The sequence below is a fragment of the Accipiter gentilis genome, chromosome 5 (genome assembly GCF_929443795.1).
Source record: "Accipiter gentilis chromosome 5, bAccGen1.1, whole genome shotgun sequence".
In the NCBI taxonomy this organism is placed as follows: domain Eukaryota; kingdom Metazoa; phylum Chordata; class Aves; order Accipitriformes; family Accipitridae; genus Astur; species Astur gentilis.
The window spans coordinates 32565786-32586067 of record NC_064884.1 but is presented as its reverse complement, the minus strand read 5'-3'; the positions used below and the strand labels follow the sequence as shown (position 1 = coordinate 32586067).

Genomic DNA, 20282 nt, shown 5'->3' with positions numbered 1-20282 from the left:
ACCCTAGATGAGTTTTCGTAAGGGAAGGAGAAAGAATAATTAAGTAGGCTGTGTACAAGGAGATAGACATTTAACAGTGACCCAGCGCTGAAAGCTTGAAGCACAGAATCAGCTGTGGCCTCCAAGGCTTTGTGATAACACTTCAGCTTTTTCAGTTCAATTGCTCTGCATTGTGTATCTGAAAAACAATTTTTTAAAAATGTGCAAAATTTTAATCAACTACATCTTTGGGTAAGAGTGAGAAGTTTTAGGCCCAAAGGATTCTCATTCAGTACTGCAGCACAGATGAAGTTTCAGAACATGGTTTAGTGGGCGTAGTTGATGGTTGAACTTGATATTGAAGGTCTTTTCCAACCTAAATGATTCTATGATTCTAAGTGTCTGGTTTTGCTACACATCACAATAAACTGCGTTGAAGAACTTTTAGCTATTACTGAAATATAATATACTATGAAATTCCTGAACCTTTTCTAAGTTAACATTTTTATAGTTCTCCCGCTACTCCATTGTTTTTAGAGGAGTTTCAGTATGAAACAAACAACCTGGGCAACTGTTACCTCATAACAGTGCTAGATCTGTCACTTTCTTGTATTTACGGTCTTTTTTAAATCTATTTCAATATGTAGAACCAGTCTTTCCACTAATACACAGTTGGCACTTGTTTTACATTTTCATTACTTGTTAGTAATGTAAAAATAGTGCATAGATGTCTGAATTCAGACTAGCTACATTTTGCCATTAAGAAATGTTAAGAAACCCTGATGAAAGACTGTAGAGAGATTATTAGGGATGAATTTAACAACAGTCTTAACACCCACCTTTCCCCTCCCCAGCCCGGCTTCATAAGAGCTTTAATTTTTTTCCAAAGACTAAATTAATGTAATTCTTTACTTTCTAGAGTTCCTGTTCACATGGGGTTTTTTTGTATTTTGCAGGTGATCTTCCTGTGAGAAATTATTTTGCTTAACACTGGCTACTTTTTAAAACAAAACATTTCCAAATTAGTTTTGCTGAGTCTTAGTGAATACAAAATATTTTTAACTTACATTAAAGCTCCTAATTCACTAATATGTAGAATTTTTTTTTTTAACCAACCTTCTTTCCTGAAGTCTCCCTGGGCATTCATCATGATCAGCACTGGCAGTTTCATAGCTTCTTTAGTTTTAATCTCATGTGAGTGTGAACCTAAGCATTTTGTAAGTAAACCACTGCATTTTGGAATGTTCTTCCGCTTATTGCTTAGTCTGTGCAGTTCATTTCACCATTAACCACACTGAAGAAACCTTCGCCTGTAAGTTTTTTAGACTATTATAACACCATCGATTTTATCTCTTTCAAAGATCTTCTGTTAAATGAAAGACATCATCTTTTTGTTCAATTTTGTCCTAGTAAATCACAGGTTCTAAAACTTGCATTTTGGTGTCAGCTCATAGTACAACAGCATCTTCACTGTGTTTTCCTTAATATTTGAGTTACCGGAGCTGTTAGCCTGGTTTTACATTTTCAGAGAAATGTAATGAACCGACATTGTCTTTGTTTATTAGGAAGCAAGCTGTTCCTGGTCCTTTAACTTTTTCACTGATTAACACTGTCATAAGATTTTTGTGTTGAAATGTATAGCTGCCTTTCTACTGTAGGTAAACTTACTAGGAAATTTGTGATTATCTGAAATAACAGAACACTAGAAAAATCTTTCTCATTCACTGCGTGAATTTTTATTATTATGCTGCTGAAGATTTTGTCACCATTCTTACTATAAAACAAATCATTTATATATAGCAACTTCTATAGCACCATATGCATCTTTGAAATTAGTGGAAGGAATCAATGGGCATCTTGCTCAAACTTCTCTAATTCTACTCAGCAATACAACACAACACACTCTACCCTTTTAAGTCTGCAGTGGTCATTTTGGTAGCAGTCACAAATGCAAAATGAAACAACCAACCACAAACCCCACAATTTGATGAATTCAGTGAGGTAGTGACTGCTCCTAAGGCTAGTTCCTAAACTTCTAAAGCTTAACATTTTACTTGTGCCTTCATGGGTGCGATGCTCAATGTGCTGGTTCATTGCTTGCATTTTAATCAATGCTGTTGTACACTCGTTCCCATTAGAAGTGTGAGAGGCCTCAGTTTTGATTTAAAATCTAACTTCAGTGATTTCACTGATCTGCCTCGTTAGCACTTAAAATAGACTGTCATGGAAAGTATGGAATGAACAATACATGAAAAAAATACATGAAACTTAATACTTGAAATGGTATGAAGTGGAAAATACCAGACTGTGACTTCAATGCTACAATGCCAATGTACAGCAACATAGATGTATATGGACATAATGCAATGTTTTATTATGGGGAGTACAAAATTGCATATTTTCTCAGGATGCAAGTTTCCATTAAGTGCTACTGAGAAAAAAAAACTTAGGTTATAAATAGAAAAGAGAAGTGACAGGGAAGAGCTCTGTAATTGTCACTTAGCTGTAACACCAGATTTATACATTTTAAACTCAGAAGTTAATATCTGTATCCATTTTGAACTAGAACGTGAAGGATCAGTTAGGTTAGAGGTTAAAGCCTCAGTTCCTTAGAGCTATGGGTAAATATTATTTCAGAGAATTAAATAAACCACCTGTGGAATGGAACCATGCATGTCTGAGATAAAAGCTGAATGAATGCCAAGAGGGAGGTACCTGGTTAACAGAAGCGTCTGTATTAGCCACAGGTGAGGGAGAGCGACAGACGGGTGGAGAAGAAATCTCACTGTTGGTTCCCTCCTCCCCAGACTCCTCAGTGACAGGGGAGAGCAGCGTGTGACAGCGACCAGCAGTCATCTGCCACAGGAAAAGCAACCCCAGAGCACAGGAAGAAAGTCAGTTACCTCACCTTCAGTTTGACTTAGGTTGAGATCAAAACAAGAAAAACAACACATGGCCAGAATCACCATGACATTACTTAGTCATACTTTATGCTCTTACATTAACCAGTCTAAAAACCTGGTTGAATTAATAGTCTCATTTACTTGTCATACTTCAGTATGAACATGCTCTCCTGTACCCTAATGAATTTAAAAGAAAATGTATAGCAAGCAACTCAATCGTAACAAATTAGTGTTTGCCTAAGTGTCTTCTAATACAATCACTGCCACAGATGGGAATACTATGGAGAGCTACAGAATAATGCAGTATTGGCCTCAGTATCCAGGCCTGGTTAGAACAAGGAACAGACTTGAAATATAAAATACACACAATCCAGTAGCAACATATTCTTCCTGCTTCCCCAACGCTGTTACACAGTGATAAATCCGGAAATCCGCACTCTGTTTTCACTCAGACAAAAATCTCCATAGCATCAGCAGTTATGTTTGTAACGAGACCCAATTAGAAACAAACAAAAGCAGAGTAATTCAAAGATGAGGCTTATGGCAGTATTTAGCTAGCTTTCATTTCCAACACACTCATCTGAGAATATAGCAGCATATTGTCAATTATCACATCAACATTTTAAGACAAGAGCTTTAAAAATATGGTGCGTAAAACCTATACACTGCAACATGTTATGAAATAATATTTATTCTGTTTTTATCTTGTTCCTGCAATTCAGTAGTTTCTTAGCATTTGCTCTTGCATGCTGACAGCTACGAAAAAGCACTATATTTGCATCTTATTACAGACAACTTCTGCCGGTATCTGCCTGTTAAATAACTGCATCCTTTCTGAACAAGTCTCGAAAACCCATATAAAGCAAAATAGAGTAAGGGGAATCTGCAACTCGTTTGGTTTGCCACACTCCAGCCATTTCAAAAGCAAAATGTAGATGTGAGCTGCGGCAATCTTCTACACGGTAGTGTTGCAATGATGCGAAAGCAAGCAGCTCAGATAAACGGTACTGAGACCAATGCATTCCTTACCATAACCACCGAGGGATGAGTGGGGTGTGCTGGGAGCAGGTCTGAATCCAGCTCCTCCATTCCATCTGAAAGCCCCTCCACTTCTGTCACTGTCAGCAGCATGGTGGCATGCTTTGCTTTCATTGTCAGCATCTTGCACTTCGAATTCAAAGCAGCAATTTGCTCCTGGTATCCTTTGATCTTCTGAGCCAGCTCCTGAGGAAACATGTTTTTTTCCCTAATGCAGAGGCAGCCAATAAAGGCCACAGGGCCAGCAGCATTTCGGCTTCCGTGGTGAAGGCAAGCTCTCTCCTCCAAGCCCAGCCAATAACATCCTAGCGCTGCCTCTCAGAAACCCCGCATAAGCCTCTGCACCAGCTGACGAGCAGGATGTTGATAGCGGAGGGAACAAGTCAGGCTGCGTCTGGCTGCACAGCTAAACCACAGAGCCGAGAGCTCTGAAGCGAAGCCGGAAAAGTGCTGCGAGAGACACTGTGTGCATGATAGTCGCAGAGGGGAGGGAAAGAGGGAGGGAGGGAGGGAGACCTCCCGCTTGCATCCAGCCTGACACGACGTCTGTAAGTGTCCAACTGCAGCAAAGGGGAACACCTCTCCCTCTTCCTGTCCTATTTTTCCCCCCGTTCTATTTCCATTTGTCTGAGGAAGATGAAGCTTCTCCACACAGTGCATGCCATGGAAATGAGGTCATGTGGTAACCACAACTGTACAGAATGCCCCATTCAGATCTCGCCAGAAAGAAAGAACTGTTCAAACAATAACTCACAGGGTCTAACAAGATCAAATGTGATAGGAACAATCAGTGCCATAATAAGATTAAATGCAGACTGGATCGCTTTTTCCCAGTGTTTGGATAAGCTATACTTTAATCTTCTTTTGGTTTTGTGTAAGTCTTCAGAGTTAAAAGCTGAGCTGCGCAGAGTACTAACTTTTCCTTAAAAAGAGCTGGGGAATCCGGCTTAAAGCAGAGTGTATTTTAAAATATTGGGTTTTATGGCTATGAAATGGTCTATCTGCATGGCCAAACACCATCATAAGTTTAAGTTAAGTTTAGTCAGAGAAGAAAGACGGAAGTGAATAGCCTTCGAAACTGACTTGCCTTCTCTCCTACCCTGTACTGCTGCCCAGTTCAGTGTCCAGTCTTAACGCTTTCGGTTAATAGACTTAAAATAAAAAAATGGTGGAATATTCACATTTCTGCCAAAGCTATTGTTCCTGTCTCCCTAGAGACTCAGTAACACGACAGAATTTTGATCTATAAAGTGAAAACAACATTTGTATAAGCTTGCCTGCTAAATCGGTGATTATTCATTTTAATACATATTTCTGCTTTATTTTTATAACTGCTTTTCTTTCTTCAACAAACACAAGTTTTCAAGGAAAAAGGGCAATAGAAGTTGCAAGACCTAGCAGGTATAATCATAAATAATTATAATATCTTTTGAAAAGTAAATAAGATTACTGCTTCAGGCTGGTAAAATTAAAAGATTTTTTTGGTTGTATAACATTTTCAGGAAACCATTTGCTCAAAATCACAGTGCAGAACAGTCACAACAAGAAATACAGAGTTAGAAATGGAAGCAGCACAAAAACTGAGGATGACACTTTACTGCCTGGGTTTCAGTGGTACCTGGTCACTGTCTGTCACTTTAGCAACAAAAGGAGCTCTCTTGGAGCTCCAACGCTTACCTCGAAGACTAAGCAAAGTCTTGAGTGTAAAACATCAACTAGATCAATCAAAAACCAAACTGCAATCAAATCAAGCCATAACTTTAATGTCTAGCAGGTGGAATAGTTACCTGCTCTGTTTGGCAAGTACCAGTCATTCACTAATGCTCAATGAATGACATCTCTGGGGCTCAGTAGGAAATTATTGTCATTCAATATACTTACTTAACTCCATCTATATTACTGAAATGCAATAACGTTTGTGGCATTGATGTTCAATGCACTGAGTATCTAACATACCTCTCTCAACTGGAAACAAAGAAAAGGAAAAGGAGGCAAAAATGTGATTGTGAAAGAAATACAGCCACTTATAAAAGCAATGTCCTATGAGGTACTGTATTGTCCATTAAAATAATTCACAAGTATGGAGATACACTCCTACATTTTTATCGGAAAGAAACACAGTTCAGTAAACATAGTTCTAGAATGTAACTAGTTACGTACATGCATAGTAATACAAGCTTCCTACAAATCAAGGTGTACTTTCCTGCTGCTTTCTTCCTCTTATTTTAATTCTAAATATAGCAATACAAATGTCCCTTCAAGTTCTTGTTCCTGCAGGCTTCAACAAGGAATCTGGTAACTGATGTCTTCTTAAATTAATAACACAACTAACAAGCATTTTGACAGACTTGCCTTTTGAAGTAGTGTAATAATATAGGGTTTGGTATATCCCCTTTATGCTACGCTTTTCCACAGGTATTTAGCAGACAAAATACGAGTCAAAAATATGCATATCTCAGTGTTTCGAAACTCCTTACCCCTAAATGTGGAAAGCTTGCAAGTATGAAACCTGTCCACTCTGGTTGATCTCAACATGTGCAATAGAGTAAAGCTGCTGTCTTCCTGCAGATGTTTAGAAGGTCTCCTAGCTACTGAGCTTGTTCAAATGTAGATGAAACTTAAGCTGCCCCATTTTTAATTCCTCCCCCTGCAGCATCATTCCTCCCTCCAGCAATATTACCTTGTATTGCTGAAGCCACTCTCCTGCATTTGCTGTTCCAGAACATTTGAACAGAGAATAGTAGCATTATTAATTCAGTACTAAAAAACCAGTAGTGTTTCTTTTAGGCAACTTGCTCTGTGTTTATACTGACTTTTGTAACAACTGGATAGAAAATGAGCAACACATATAACATTAGGTTATGTTACATAATAGCACAGATAGCTTTAATTCAAAGGTAAAGAAATGGTGCCATCTGGTGCCAAAAGTGACACACAGAGATCAGTGGTGCATCGTCTATCCCAAGAAATACACAAGAGACAGGCGAAGAGGAAAGGGGCTCAAGAGCTCCCATGCCAGCACAGTGAGAGGGCTGCACAGGGACTGTCCCAGCTCATTCGAGTGCTGACGATCAATGAGTTTGAAGGCAGGACCTGTAACTCCACAGGGCAAAACTCTTCCCAACAATGACTTTAAAAGAAGCCTTTGGAGTACATGTTGCAGAGTTTTGCTCCAAATCTACTGTGGTTTTCCTGTGATTCAAGTCTCTTGGTGTTCTTTTACAGAACAGTACTAGGATGGAAATGAGTAAGTACTTCAGGATATATATCTATAAAAAATGATCACTGAACTAGCAGTGATCACCTGACTATCTGCTCACATTGACTTCCAGGACACTCCTCAGTCAAGTACCTGGACAGTACCAACTGTCCCTTAATTATGCAATGCTTTTGTTTGTTGTAATGTTGCCTCGAGATTAGCACACACTGAACTGAATAAACAAATGAAAACTCCATACTGTACCAATAGCATGAGTTTCGTATCTAGTATTAAGTCTATCTGTTCAACTAGCCTGGAGCAAGTCTGAGAAGCTACTCAGCTATGAAGATTGCTTATGAAAAGTTTTTTGGGTCGACGAACTGTCATTGAGCCCATGTGTTTGCAATTTGGCTCTCCTACCTCATGACGTGAAATCTGGACCTGGAGTTCCTGAATGTTGCTGGTTGCTATTGGCTTGTCTTGGATCTCATGATGGGCACTCTCTATCATTTGCTGCAAATGTTTCATTTCTTGCTCGTATTGCTCATACTGAACCACTGCTTCCTAGAGAGGAAAAAAAAATATTGAGTGTCTACATGAAAATAAATATTTACTTAGTCCAAGCATGACTGATCTCCTTTCTGAAGTGGAGGAAACTTACATCTATCTGGCACTCACATCTGGATAAGCAAAGCAGGAATATAGTCAGGAAAAACTTCCTTCAGAAATATTGTGAACTGCAATGAATTCAACGGTTTCATTTATTTAACTATTTCCAAAAAAACAGGTCACATAACATGATGTTTTAGGTATCCAATATAAGGAACTAGAACTTCTGCTTCCAGCACGTACCTGCACCAAACACACCCACCAAAAGTTAGTATTGCCTAGTCTCATGGTTTGACTATAAAGCATTTTCATCTGCTTTTTCACTTCAAGCCTCCATTTATGAAGTGGAAAGACTATATGAAAAAGTTAGATTTTACAGAAAATACAACTGGGAGAGAATTATGAAGACTGATGCGGACCATTATCCTACCAGCCTAGTATCAATTCTTTCTATCATAGATTCACCAGCAGTTTGTCTAACCTGTTTTTAAAACTTTTGAGTTTGACATTGTATCCTTAATTGTACTTAAGTATCATTAAGTATCCTTAATGATCTAAAGTCTCTTCTGTTACCTAACTTGAAGCTCTGTAGTTGTATAGCTCACTAAGTATTTTTCTATCACTAAATAGCAAGAAAGTAAAAGGCTATTCTCTTAATCTTTGGAAATACATTTTACATGTTCAATTATGAATTCAAACAATCAAACAAATCCTAGTTTTCTTACATTTAGCAAAACTTGAAAATGCAAATTTAATAGATGCTGAATGACTCCAAAATCAGAAAGAGCATATATATAAATTATAAATAAAGAGAAAATAAAATAATTATTTTTATCCTAGAAAACTATTTAATTAACCCAACAGTTTTTATGCAATCACTCTAAGCAGTTGATGTTATAATGATATATTAGTTTCATTAACTGATTACATATATTATAAAATTAGCCTGCATACAATTGTATACTAGCTACTTGTCTAGTTAATCCTAACAGCATTATGAAAAACACAGCAAGATCGAGGAGAGAACTGAGATGAGAGTCTGATTAAATCAACAGTTAACATGATCGTGACTGTTAAAACCCCCAAAAACACGGAGTCAGAAAGGACCGCAACTTAGTGGGGATCTTCCTAGTGGTACTACATGGAAAAGAGGAATGCAGAGAGATAGGAAATTCTCTGTTTTCCTCACAATTTGTATGGCACTGCTCGAGTTTGAGTAATTTACGGGACGGGGTTACACTCGCCTGCATGATGTTGCACTGCTGAATGGCAGTGTGCTGCAGGCGGCTGGCCTCCTCCTGGAGCCGGAGAGCACTGTGGCACATTGGCAGGCCAGTGACCACCTCTTCGGGAATCCTCAGGGCACTCTGGCAGACTTGTACTGCGTGAACTTTTGGCTTCAGAGACTCCATTTCAGACAACAGATGCTAGGAACAAAGTCAGTGCCACAGTAAGCCAGTTTTGCAGAACTCCCAGAGCGTTTCACGTAGCACAAGAAAAAAATACTGACGAGCTCAAGCACTAAACCAAACAAATTTGATTATCTATTTTCTAAATTGAATAGAATCAGGACACACTTTGTCTGGAGTTGCTCATCCTGAGGTAAGCATTCTTTTAAATAGCAAAAAGCCCATATAATAGGAATAAAAATAATGAATTAAAAAGCCTAGTAGTACCTATTTCTAAGTGTCTAAGTACGAAAATATTCCCGTTAACATATTTGAAAAAATATCTTTACAAAATTCACAAATCAAAGCAGCATAGGAGTCATTTATGTATACACATACTTTAATGTTAAAATCTGAGTGAACTCCCTGCTGGGACACAGAAGCAGATTTTCAAACCAGCAAATAAACCCCATTGTGTTCACAGCGTTCCTTTGAAAATACAAACCACAGCTGAAAATGTTGCTTAAAATTTAAAAGGCAATCAAACAGAAAGAAACACAGCTACACAGAAATCCTTTCGTTTGAATAATCATGCGCTGTATGCCTTTGTTAATAGTCTCTGTTCCGTTCACAATGTCCATTCAAGCTGTCTGTTCATATGTATGAGAAGGGTCTAAGTGCAATGACTGGAGAATAGATTTGATCAGCATTCTTTTTATCTTCATTGGGTAGTTTAATGTATTCACAGATAGAAAAAGAAAAACAATTTTTTAAAAAAAAGAAAAAGGCAAAGTTGATGAAAAGGGCCTTAGCACATTAGAATAATATTTTAAGTTCAACAGGTATAAATCAGCTAGACAATGTGTATGGCAAACAGAGATAAAGAGACTGGTTGTCTCCTTCCCCTATACCATGTGCAGAAAGATAGCTAGAAGGGTCTGACGTGCATACTGACGTGAATATTGAGGTTTGCTCTTTATTTCTGTGCCTTCATGACATATGGTGGATAAACTAACCAGAGATTTGGTATAACAACCTATTCCTCAGACATCGCTGGTGTGGCCTGTCCTCTGGTAGGCCCCATACTGCTGGCAAAGGGTGCCTTTATTGTGCAATCGGCACCCAGAGGTACCCTGGGGGCTGCATGCCAGCCAAGAACTCTCCAAGGCCCCCTCTCTGGTCTGGTGAAACAGGTGGGCAGGGGCTACAGCCCCTTTCTGTACAAAAGAAAGTCACACTGTGAGACCTGCTAGGGCCAGGATGAAGAATACATATCAAGAGCAATGTAAAATCTGTATTCCTTTAGTCTTATGGTGGGTGATGAGTTTCACTTACACACTTCAATGCCATATTCTGAAATCTGGCTGCAAATGCCTAGAATAAAGACTGCATATTTTAATCAAAAGGGAAAGCTCTGCAAATTTACCTTTCATCCATACGTTTTTCTGCAGATTTTAATCCTGAAGTGGACCTGTTGACATTTAGTTTTCACTGGCAGACTAAGACAGTTAGTTCTGCATATTAGCTTACAGCAAGAAACATTTAAGCAACTCAGAAATCTATAACTTGGGTTATTTTTCTTGTCATGAGACTGAGACCAAAAATAACAAATTGACAAATCTCTATAGTAGGCCAAGTGCAATACAGAAAGTAGCAATATCTTTCAGAGGTAATTCAACTAAACATACAAAAATGTAACTAGGCTTAAGGAAAACTGAATTTTCTCTTAGCTTTCCAATTGACTATTGGGGGAGCTAGCAACACACTATCTCACTGAATGTCTATTGTATAATGGTAATAACAATCTAGACTTCCTTTTGAAGTACTTTAAGAACCTGTTGATGAAAAGCACTGGATAAGAACTGAGCTTTATTATTATTATTAATATGGATTAAACTTGGATTGGATGCACATTTCTCAGAATTGCATCAACCTAAGAACAGACTCATAAAGGATTATATTTCAACCATTCCCTTTGAGGGAATGATTTTTCCCATTCTGTCTCTTATTCCCTTGGCAGTAATTTGGGGCTAGACTGAAAAAATGACCGACCTAAGAAACACCACAATCGTTCTCAACAAACATTCATTATTCTTTGTGTAAGCTGGCACTACTCAAGTGCTTATTTTGAGGTCCTAGCCTTTTACCTGTCTGTGAGAAAGTTGCTCTTTCAAGCTCAAATGCCCAAGCTCTGGAGAGGTCAGTGTGGCTTGGGCTTGCTCCAGAGCAGCCTGCAGGGCTCTCAGCTCAACTTCAAATTTCTTCATGTCCTGTAATAAAACACATTTCATTCAGGGTTAAATAAGAAAAAAAAAACCCAAACCCAAAACCCACTATAAATATATCTGTCTGGATTTTGTAGCTACATCCCTTATATACAGTGCTAAAACTAATTCACAGTTTTAACAATGAATTTTAAATCTTTAGAATATTGGATAAAAATACCAGTCATATGACAGTCTAGAAAAAGAGGTCTCAAAGTGTGCTGGTTTTGACTGAGATAGAGTTAATTTTCTTTATAGTAGCTGGTATGGGGCTGTGATTTGGATTTGTGCTGAAAACAGTGTTGATAACTCAGGGATGTTTTTGTTACTGCTGAGCGGTGCTTACCCAGAGCCAAGGCCTTTGCTGCTTCTCAACCCACCCCACCAGTGAGCAGGCTGGGGGGGCACAAGGAGCTGGGAGGGGACACAGCTGGGACAGCTGACCCCAACTGACCCAAGGGATAGTCCATACTATAAGACGTCATGCTCAACACATAAAGGTGGGGGAAGAAGAAGGAAGGGAGGGATGTTTGCAGTTACGGCGTTTGCCTTCCCAAGTATCCGTTACACGTGATGGAGCCCTGCTGTCCTGGAGATGGCTGAACACCTGCCTGCCCATGGGAAGCAGTGAATGAATTCCCTGTTTTGCTTTGCTTGTGTGAGCGGCTTTTGCTTTACCTATGAAACTGCCTCTATCTCAACCCGTGAGTTTTCTCACTTTTACCCTTCTGGTTCTCTCCCTCATCCCACTGTGAGGGAGATGAGTGAGCAGCTGCGTGGAGCTTAGTTGCCAGCTGGGGTTAGACCACGACACAAAGCCAGAGTTATTATTTTAAGTAATTCCTCAATCTCAAATACAGCACGTACTTTATAAAACTAATTTCATAAAGTTTGAGGCCTAGATGTCCTCTAGTCATTTTCCTGTAATAAGACAGGACATAACTGTCTTATCTTTACAGGCCATTCTTAAAGGCCACTAGCAGTGGAGTCCCACTTACCTCTACAGACAACATATTTCCACTATTTCAGTACTCCTTTTTTGTAGACAGTTTTTTCTGATGGTCTGACATAAAGTTATCTTTTGGTGTAATTTCAATCCTCTACTTACTATCCCATTAAAAACAGACATGAAGAACAAATTATTTTTATTCTCTCTGAATACATCATATGTTAGGATAATCCTTTTTCATGCATCTTGTCTACAAATTTACACACATATCACAATCATCACTATCCTCTGTTCCTTCTCCAGTCGGTCCGCATCTTTTTTTCAAGTGCAAAACTGGTCACAGCTGAAACCTCACTAGTGACCAACAGGTAGAACAAAAGGACTTACTTCACATACCTTACAATTATATACTTTATTTTCTGCATGGTGTTTCAATTTTTAAAACAACGTGGCACTGTTCACTCATTTTTCCATGATCCACATTATTAAACTTAGGACCTTTAAACAGGGTGCATCAAACCAGTAGTTCCTCATTCAGAGGAGAACATGCCTCGTTCTTCCTGTCTAAAAGTAACAGTTTGCCCCTGTCTCTGTTGACTAGCAGCCTAATTTTTTTCAGGTAGTCCCTCTATATTTGGTGTTGTCTAAGCATCCTGAAAGCCATGATCTCTAGACCATCATCCAACTCATTAATGAAAACTTTGAATAGTACCAGATCCAAGGGAAAAGCCTGCAAAACCCTACTTGATGTAGCCCTCCTTTTGGGCTGTGAACCATCGACAACTACACACCAGGTAAGTTTTCTAGCCAGCTTTACACATACCTATTGTATTTTCAACCAGATAAGCTTATTAACTGTGTTGATAACAATGTCATGTGAAATATTATTAAAGTCAAGATATATCACATATTGTACACTTATATATTACTCTATTACTTTCACATTAAATCGGTCACTTTTGATACGATTTTTTTCCTTTGTAAATTTTTATTGGCTTCTATTAATCTCCATGTTTTCTTATAACAATTTACAAATAGTTTATTCAATTGTTCCAATATTTCTCTAAGAACTGAAGCTAGTAAGTTTCACTTCTACTATGCTTACTTGTACGTAAATCTCTGTTTTTTCTATGAAAAAATAAATTAAAAAAATAATAAAAGCTTTCAGCTCATAAACTGCGGTTTACTGATTTGTGCTTTTGTAATGGAAAGAAGTCTTTTTCAAAACCTCTCTGTTACACTGTTATGACTACTGCAGCTGCAGCATTTCTCCTATGTCTTATAAATGTTGTAAAGTAAGAGTCAAATGTGGAGAAGGACCTGCGATTGTCCTAACAATTAGTGATAGCCTATTCTCTTAGTTGCCTTTAAGTATTTTCCTATTTAGTAGTGTGTAATTGTAGCAGGTGACAGCAGAAGAACCTCTATAAGTATACTAATTATAAAATTTGAATATTTTTTTTCCTGAATTATTGTATTAATTAAAAAAAAAAGGTAAAATTTCTTGCCCTTAAGGTGAGCGCAGGTAGAAAAGACTTCTATGCTTTTCCCTGTGTCTTGCACCAGTTTCCCATGCCCTCAGGCACTGCATAGGCAAAACACACATTTACATGAACACTAAACCCATATGGAAGAGCTGCACTGAAATGTCAGGGACATGAAAAAACATGTTCATTCTTTTCATGGCATTCCCTTGTAGAGGTAGGTCTTACATTATGGAATTCTGATCTGGTCCAGTACTGATCTGAATTAATACATAGCAGGCTTTAGATATCTTTTAAGAGAAAAATAAAGGAAATGGCACTGTATAAGCACCAACACAGACACTTTTCAAGTATCTAAACACAGGTGCTTAGTGCCAATTGAGACACACCATTATCCCCAATACATCCATCCGGAATGGGCAGATATGACAGGACCTGCAGGAATCTTGTCCCCATCTGGTATAGCACCTGAAGGCAGTATCTTAAACAGCACAAGATATCTAAACTTTAGACAACACCCGTTATAGACTGCAGATAACCTGCACTGCTACATGTCTCAGAAACATGTTGCACGACCCTAAGCTGTCAGCTAGCATTAGAAAAACTGCTTTCATATACCTTGGCAGCATCTTGGAGATTTGGTAGCCGCACTTTGATAACTTGCTGTAATTCCTCTGTCCGCCGCCCCAGTTCCAGCACTTGCTGTGACATTCCTTCAGTACAGTATACACTTGCCAGATACTCAATCTTCTCACTCATGGCCTCAAGATCACCATGAATCTCTCCGGACTCATCAAGCATAGTCTAGATGGAGATATGAACAAACTGAATGCCAGAGTTGATTTTCAGATTAAACATATCTTTAAGTATATTCCTGTTCTGCAGACTCCTCAATTAGTACACATCTGTAAGCATATCACTAAGTTCTACTGATTTCCTGTAAGGCTTCGCCAATATGCTTAATTCTCAATGTATGCTGAAGCACTTCAGCGCATGGAGACTGGGAAATGGAAGAGTAAGTCATGAAGCTTCAGCAGCTGTACTTACCAACACATTCATTTTAGTGTTTTGCTATACACACTTGCCTGTAAAAATATAACATAGACAATCTATGGATAGGATTTGTTCTGAAAGCTTGATGTACCTAATAGGAAGCAGCAGAAAGCACTCGGGTGCCTTAGTCTCATTAATGCTGCCTAAAAAATGGCTGCCAAAGTGTTCTGTGAGATGGCATTGGTTAAGCCCATATCCTCATTGATTTTTGAACCAGGGAAAAAGCCATAGCAAAAACAAACCAGAAATGCTATCTCCCAGCTATCCTCAAGATAAATTGCCTGGAGGTTCCTTCCTATTCAGAGTAAGAAAGCGTGACATACTGCGTTGTCTCAATGTAAGTGAATGCAGCTGACAATTAACTGATGTATATATAAAAAACATAACTAACGCAGTCTTATTTTGGCATTAGTAAGACACAGTCATTTTATGATGCTTTGATTTGTTTCATGTGGTCATGGAACACTGGGCAAGCTTGAACGTTATCAAACTGCTTCACTGATACCACACTTACACATTGCACACACACAAAAAACTGCACTGTCACAGGGACAGCAGATCACTCTGATGTGAGATGTTCAGGAAGAAACTGGAAGAAACTCATCCATTGAGTATCAGTCTGAGAACATTTGGCGTTAAACTCGTCAGATGAGGACAAAGGCTATTCCAATTTAGCGTAAAGGAGAAAGAAAAGAAAAAAACAAACTGAAAATAATGTTTAACTAAAATTCTAGAGGAATATTAGCTGCAATGAGGTACTCTGTGTGATAAAATCACAGTGTATAGACACCGTACTCAGTCAAAAGCTACTATGAAGCCAATGTACTTGAGTAAACTTGGAGATCAACTTTGAATCACATAGCTTTATTCAGCAATATATCTTAATTTCAGTCTTTGAAACATTTGTCCAAAACTAATTAATCATCTTTTAAGACTTGGGGGAACAGTAAAAGAAACATTTTAAGACTTTTTTTCCTCAAGGAAAGGAGGAAAAAAAGGTGTAGGAAATAAAACTTCACTGCTTAGAAAATAACTTCTTTTATACACTGCCCTTTAATTTTCATAGCTCATATAATCACCTGGTAGGCTTTAAACTGATCACGAAGCTGAGAGGAAGAATTCCATGTTATACTACCGTGTACTAGGATATTTGCTTTCTCGATCCATTTCAATATGAACTCCAGCATTTCATTGTATTCTTCCAAATGTGAAGCAGCCTGGATATAAAAGAAAAATCAACTTAAGCCTAAAATGTAATTCTGTACAGTTCTTAGAGAATGATAAAATTCATTTTATTTCATTTACTGTTTTTAACTTGGGGAAAAGTTTTAACAACTTTTCCTTACTGTTGAATATAATTTAATTACTTCTGTATTTATGGAGTTAAAATAGGTCTTCTTCGAGTAACAAGTATATCTATTTCAGGGGGAAAAAAGCACTATAGGAACGTAGGTTACACAGGGAGAGTGCGTTGATGCTCAAATATATCCCTACAGGGTACAATTCCTGCACATTTCAGCCTCACACATAAGTTCCAAAATACCTTCTTGCTCTGTTTGTGGCTCACTGCAAGCCTCCTTTACATCATTCCTTATTTTTCTTTGGGGATGACATGAAAAGGGACAAAATGACCTTTTTTTAAAACCTGCTTTGTCCACTCACTCTGCCATATTTGCAAAAAGAGAAATATTGCACTTATTTCAAAATACAGGACAAAATATCCACTTTCCGATTCATCCAATTTCTATTTAGCAAAGTACTCTTTAGTTCAAATTTTCTTGTCACTTAGCAGGAATAATTTCACTGATTCATGCATTTGTCCTGTATGAAGGATAGATCAAATCCTAGGTGACTGAACTGTATTTGCACGCAGTTTGCCTTACCTATCATTTTTTGTGATAGGAAGTGGATTTTTTGGTGCTGAACAAAAATATCCTAATGGTTAAATCCCTTCTCCATGTACCTTTGACTGAACTCTTACTTTGATAGTAATTTTCTGCCTCTTTTTGAAAACAATTTTTCAGAGGAAACTGAAGAGTAACATGAAATAGTTATCTTTTTCAAGCCTTACAGAAGCTTCTTTATGCATGCACAAAAGAGAACTCATAATTTATCAAGGGTATTGATGGCAGAACCATAGAAAATCCATTTCTTTGCTTTTAGCTAGACTTTTTGGGGATAACGATTAGCAAAATAATACATAAGAAAGAGTTTCACGGACCTTGAACTGCAGGGTAAGCGTCTTTATGAATGCTGAAAGATTGCATAAACATTATGCATTATCAGGGCCAGTGCATCTAGGCTTTTCTATTGAATCTACAAATTATATTCACCATCTATAGATTGTGACTAGAGCAAAATAGTTTTGTTGTTTTTTTTTTTTTTTTGTAATGCTGCAAATATAGGTAACAGTGTTAAGAGAGAGGCCCTGAAAGTACAATGAAATACTATTTCCTGGCATGCTACTGTTTGTGAGAAGGTCTGTAATCCTTTCAGGGCACCAGAGGAACGAACCAGCACATGATTCATGAAAGAGGATGTTAAAGCAGCATCACAGAATTATTCCACGCTCCTGATCTGACCCATCTGTGCCTCTCTTTGAGGTGTGATACAAGCCCTGACTAATAATAGCCAGATGTGCCAAGGAATGCACCTTCTTGCATAACTACAGGAAAATAAATGGGAAGTTTGCATGCTCCTTCTGCTTCTGAAGGGAAACAGCAGAAAGGATTTGAGATCATACCTGACTGAGCTTCGCTGCTCTGTACTCAGCCTGCCGTATGGTCTGTTGGTGCAATGCAGTGAGTTTCCCTATCCTGTTAGCCAGCTGCTTAGCCAGCAGTGCATTCTGCTCTGCAAAGTCCTGGACTGATGCATCTAATTCCAACAGCTTTATACTGCAGCTGTCCAACTCTTCACCGAGGATCTAGACAGAAAAGGAAGAAAATCAGTGATCCAGGAAATGTTAGCTTTCTAGTTGATCATTTCTAGTCCAACTTGCAACTTTATACACTGTCCAAAGTCTCCACAGTTTGTTCCATTTTTATTCTGGCTGGAGACCAACAATACTTCTCTAAGCAGGAAAGCAGAACAGCAGGATGTTTGGTCATCTCTTAAATGTGTGCCACTATTCTTTCTTCTCTGACTTCCTGGCTGAAACAGATAACTGTTTTCCCTACCATAGCAAAAGACTGAGTCACTTCAGAGTGACATTAACTGTTCTTGGCCATCGTTCTGTTTGTTTTTGAAATGAATAGTCAGCACACATTGCCATGACAAGGATTTTTATTTATTGGAAAGGGGTTTTGTTTTGTTGCTGTCTTAAAACATACCTTTACAAACCCAGAAATATGTAATTACTCATTAATACATTATGAAAACTTTTATTTTCATTTGAAACTTGCATTTTCATAGCTTGATCTTGACACAGGAACAGTATGGATCATGCTAGACTGTTTCAACAGAAATAGATTTTAAAATCAGATTTTCTTATCCTAGTTACAAAGTTTCTGAAAAGTTTAAAAAGGAAACCTAAAAGGTTTTCCATGTTTCTTATAGACTGATAACACACTTATGCGCTACAGTTTCTTGGGGAGGGGGTATTTTTTTTTTCTGTATTTGTTTTTTATACCTAAGCTGTTAACAATTCCTTTGTTTTGTAATATAAATAAAGTAAGTCTCATCAAACACTCTAGCCCCTTTCCAATTATTTTTAGAAATTTAAATTGCAATCATCAAACAAAAATTGATTCAGAACACTGCTGTAGCTACAGGTGTTTCAAGAAATTACTTCAAGCTCTTCAGGTTAGGGCTGTCCTGGCAGACATACCATAGAGTGTAAGTTATGATCAATTGTTATGATAAACAAATATTATTCCATAAACTTAGTGACATAACTGTCTACATGTAGACGTAAAGACAGATGTTGAACTACTCATCTAAAGACAAAGACACATATATTTCAGGCAGGCATAAATAAATGTCTCCACTATAGAAATGATGCAGAATTTATATGCTGTTTAAAAGTGAGGGAAGGATGCATTTGACTTGGGTCATGTGGATTTAAAACAGATTTTTTTTTTATTTTTCACAATCAGTTTCAATGTTAATATAAAAATATTTACTGCTGTAATCAAAGCCAAGCCAATCTCAGGAGTATCAGCTGAGCACTGACATAAATGCAGTTGAGGGAACATTACTAAATCTCCAGTGACAGAGTTTTTTTCTATGCAACATGGGAAAGCACATTTCACTGGCATTCTGCTTAATTACTGGAATCAAGGAGATAAACCAAATTTAATGGGATATATTTCAGTGACACCTGCTGCAAAGCAAATGCTAATTTGAAGCATACCGAGAGCAACTCATGAAAATAAACAAGTAATTTTTTACATACCAGACATTCCAAATCTTCTCCTACGCTTTGCTTACTTTCAGATAGTAACTTGGTCAAATTTACCTTTGACTAGTTAAAAAACTAAACCAAAGCCCCCAAACTTCCACCTTCAACTAACCCTTCCCCCATCTTTCCACCCCCCAAAAGCCCCTACTCCCATCTGATGATTTTAACTTAGACATTACACTCAGTACAGATGAGCTTTTCTGAGTGTGCAACATACCTAAGGTTAAGAAAACCCATAAAAAAACCCCAAGAGTCCTCTGCATTACCCTTAACCGCATCAGTAGCACTTTACCTCATTATTGCATCAAATTGTACAAGATGGCCTATTGGCTAAGTAAATTCTATTTATCACAAGTAAACTGTACTGTAAAGAATGGTCTTTTCAATACACACTGGGTCAAGGAGCAGTTTGGGAGCCTCTTAGGCTTTCCCAAATTGCAGTCACACTCATTATTTAGAAAGAATAGCCTAACTTTGTCCATCTGACTTGCTTTTACTCTCAGCTACTTCCTCCAAGTCCTGTTACTCACTCAAGTCCCTGTATGGGCTAGTTTGCAAAGCATATAATTAAAAAATCTCATCAGTCAACCCTTATTTCTGTCCATTCTTCTGTTAAACTACATTAAATAAGTGTCACGCAAGTCTTCACACATACAACTTTGGTATGAAGTTGAGCGTCCCAATTCAGCAGAATTTATGGCGTAATCAAATCAGGGAAGCCTTGTCTTACCTTCTGTTCAAGTTTAGCTTGCGCTATATCATTTGTTTTCTTTTTCAGTTTGGAAAGAATGGCATTTAGTTCATTTGTTATCCCCAGGATTTTCTGACCAAACTCTTGATTCAATGTTTTGATCTGCTGAGTTTCTCTTTCTTTGGTTTGAATCTGTCAACAATAAGAATAAAATTCAGTAACTAGAAATCTCTCCTTCTGAAAGGAAATTAACTTTCATTTAAGTTACTTTGATTTAAACGAAGAAGGTAATAAAACTACCCTATGTTGTCATAGTTTGACCA

General features: G+C 37.9%; 1 protein-coding gene across 21 annotated transcripts in view; it reads right to left on the bottom strand.

Moving 5' to 3' along the window:
* Nucleotides 1-20282, bottom strand: part of SYNE1 (spectrin repeat containing nuclear envelope protein 1) — a 318475-nt gene that overhangs the window by 98712 nt on the left and 199481 nt on the right. For 19 of the 21 annotated variants that reach the window (XM_049801239.1, XM_049801241.1, XM_049801249.1 and 16 more), the window contains 9 exons: nucleotides 19999-20151; nucleotides 17610-17792; nucleotides 15946-16083; nucleotides 14432-14617; nucleotides 11264-11386; nucleotides 8969-9155; nucleotides 7540-7679; nucleotides 3912-4106; nucleotides 2695-2835 (listed from right to left, as the gene is read on the bottom strand). In XM_049801239.1, the coding sequence (XP_049657196.1) occupies nucleotides 2695-2835; nucleotides 3912-4106; nucleotides 7540-7679; nucleotides 8969-9155; nucleotides 11264-11386; nucleotides 14432-14617; nucleotides 15946-16083; nucleotides 17610-17792; nucleotides 19999-20151 (1446 nt within the window). Of the gene's footprint in view, nucleotides 1-2694; nucleotides 2836-3911; nucleotides 4107-7539; nucleotides 7684-7780; nucleotides 7840-8968; nucleotides 9156-11263; nucleotides 11387-14431; nucleotides 14618-15945; nucleotides 16084-17609; nucleotides 17793-19998; nucleotides 20152-20282 lie in introns of those variants that run through there. The other 2 variants (XM_049801248.1, XM_049801257.1) reach the window with 2 other exon arrangements.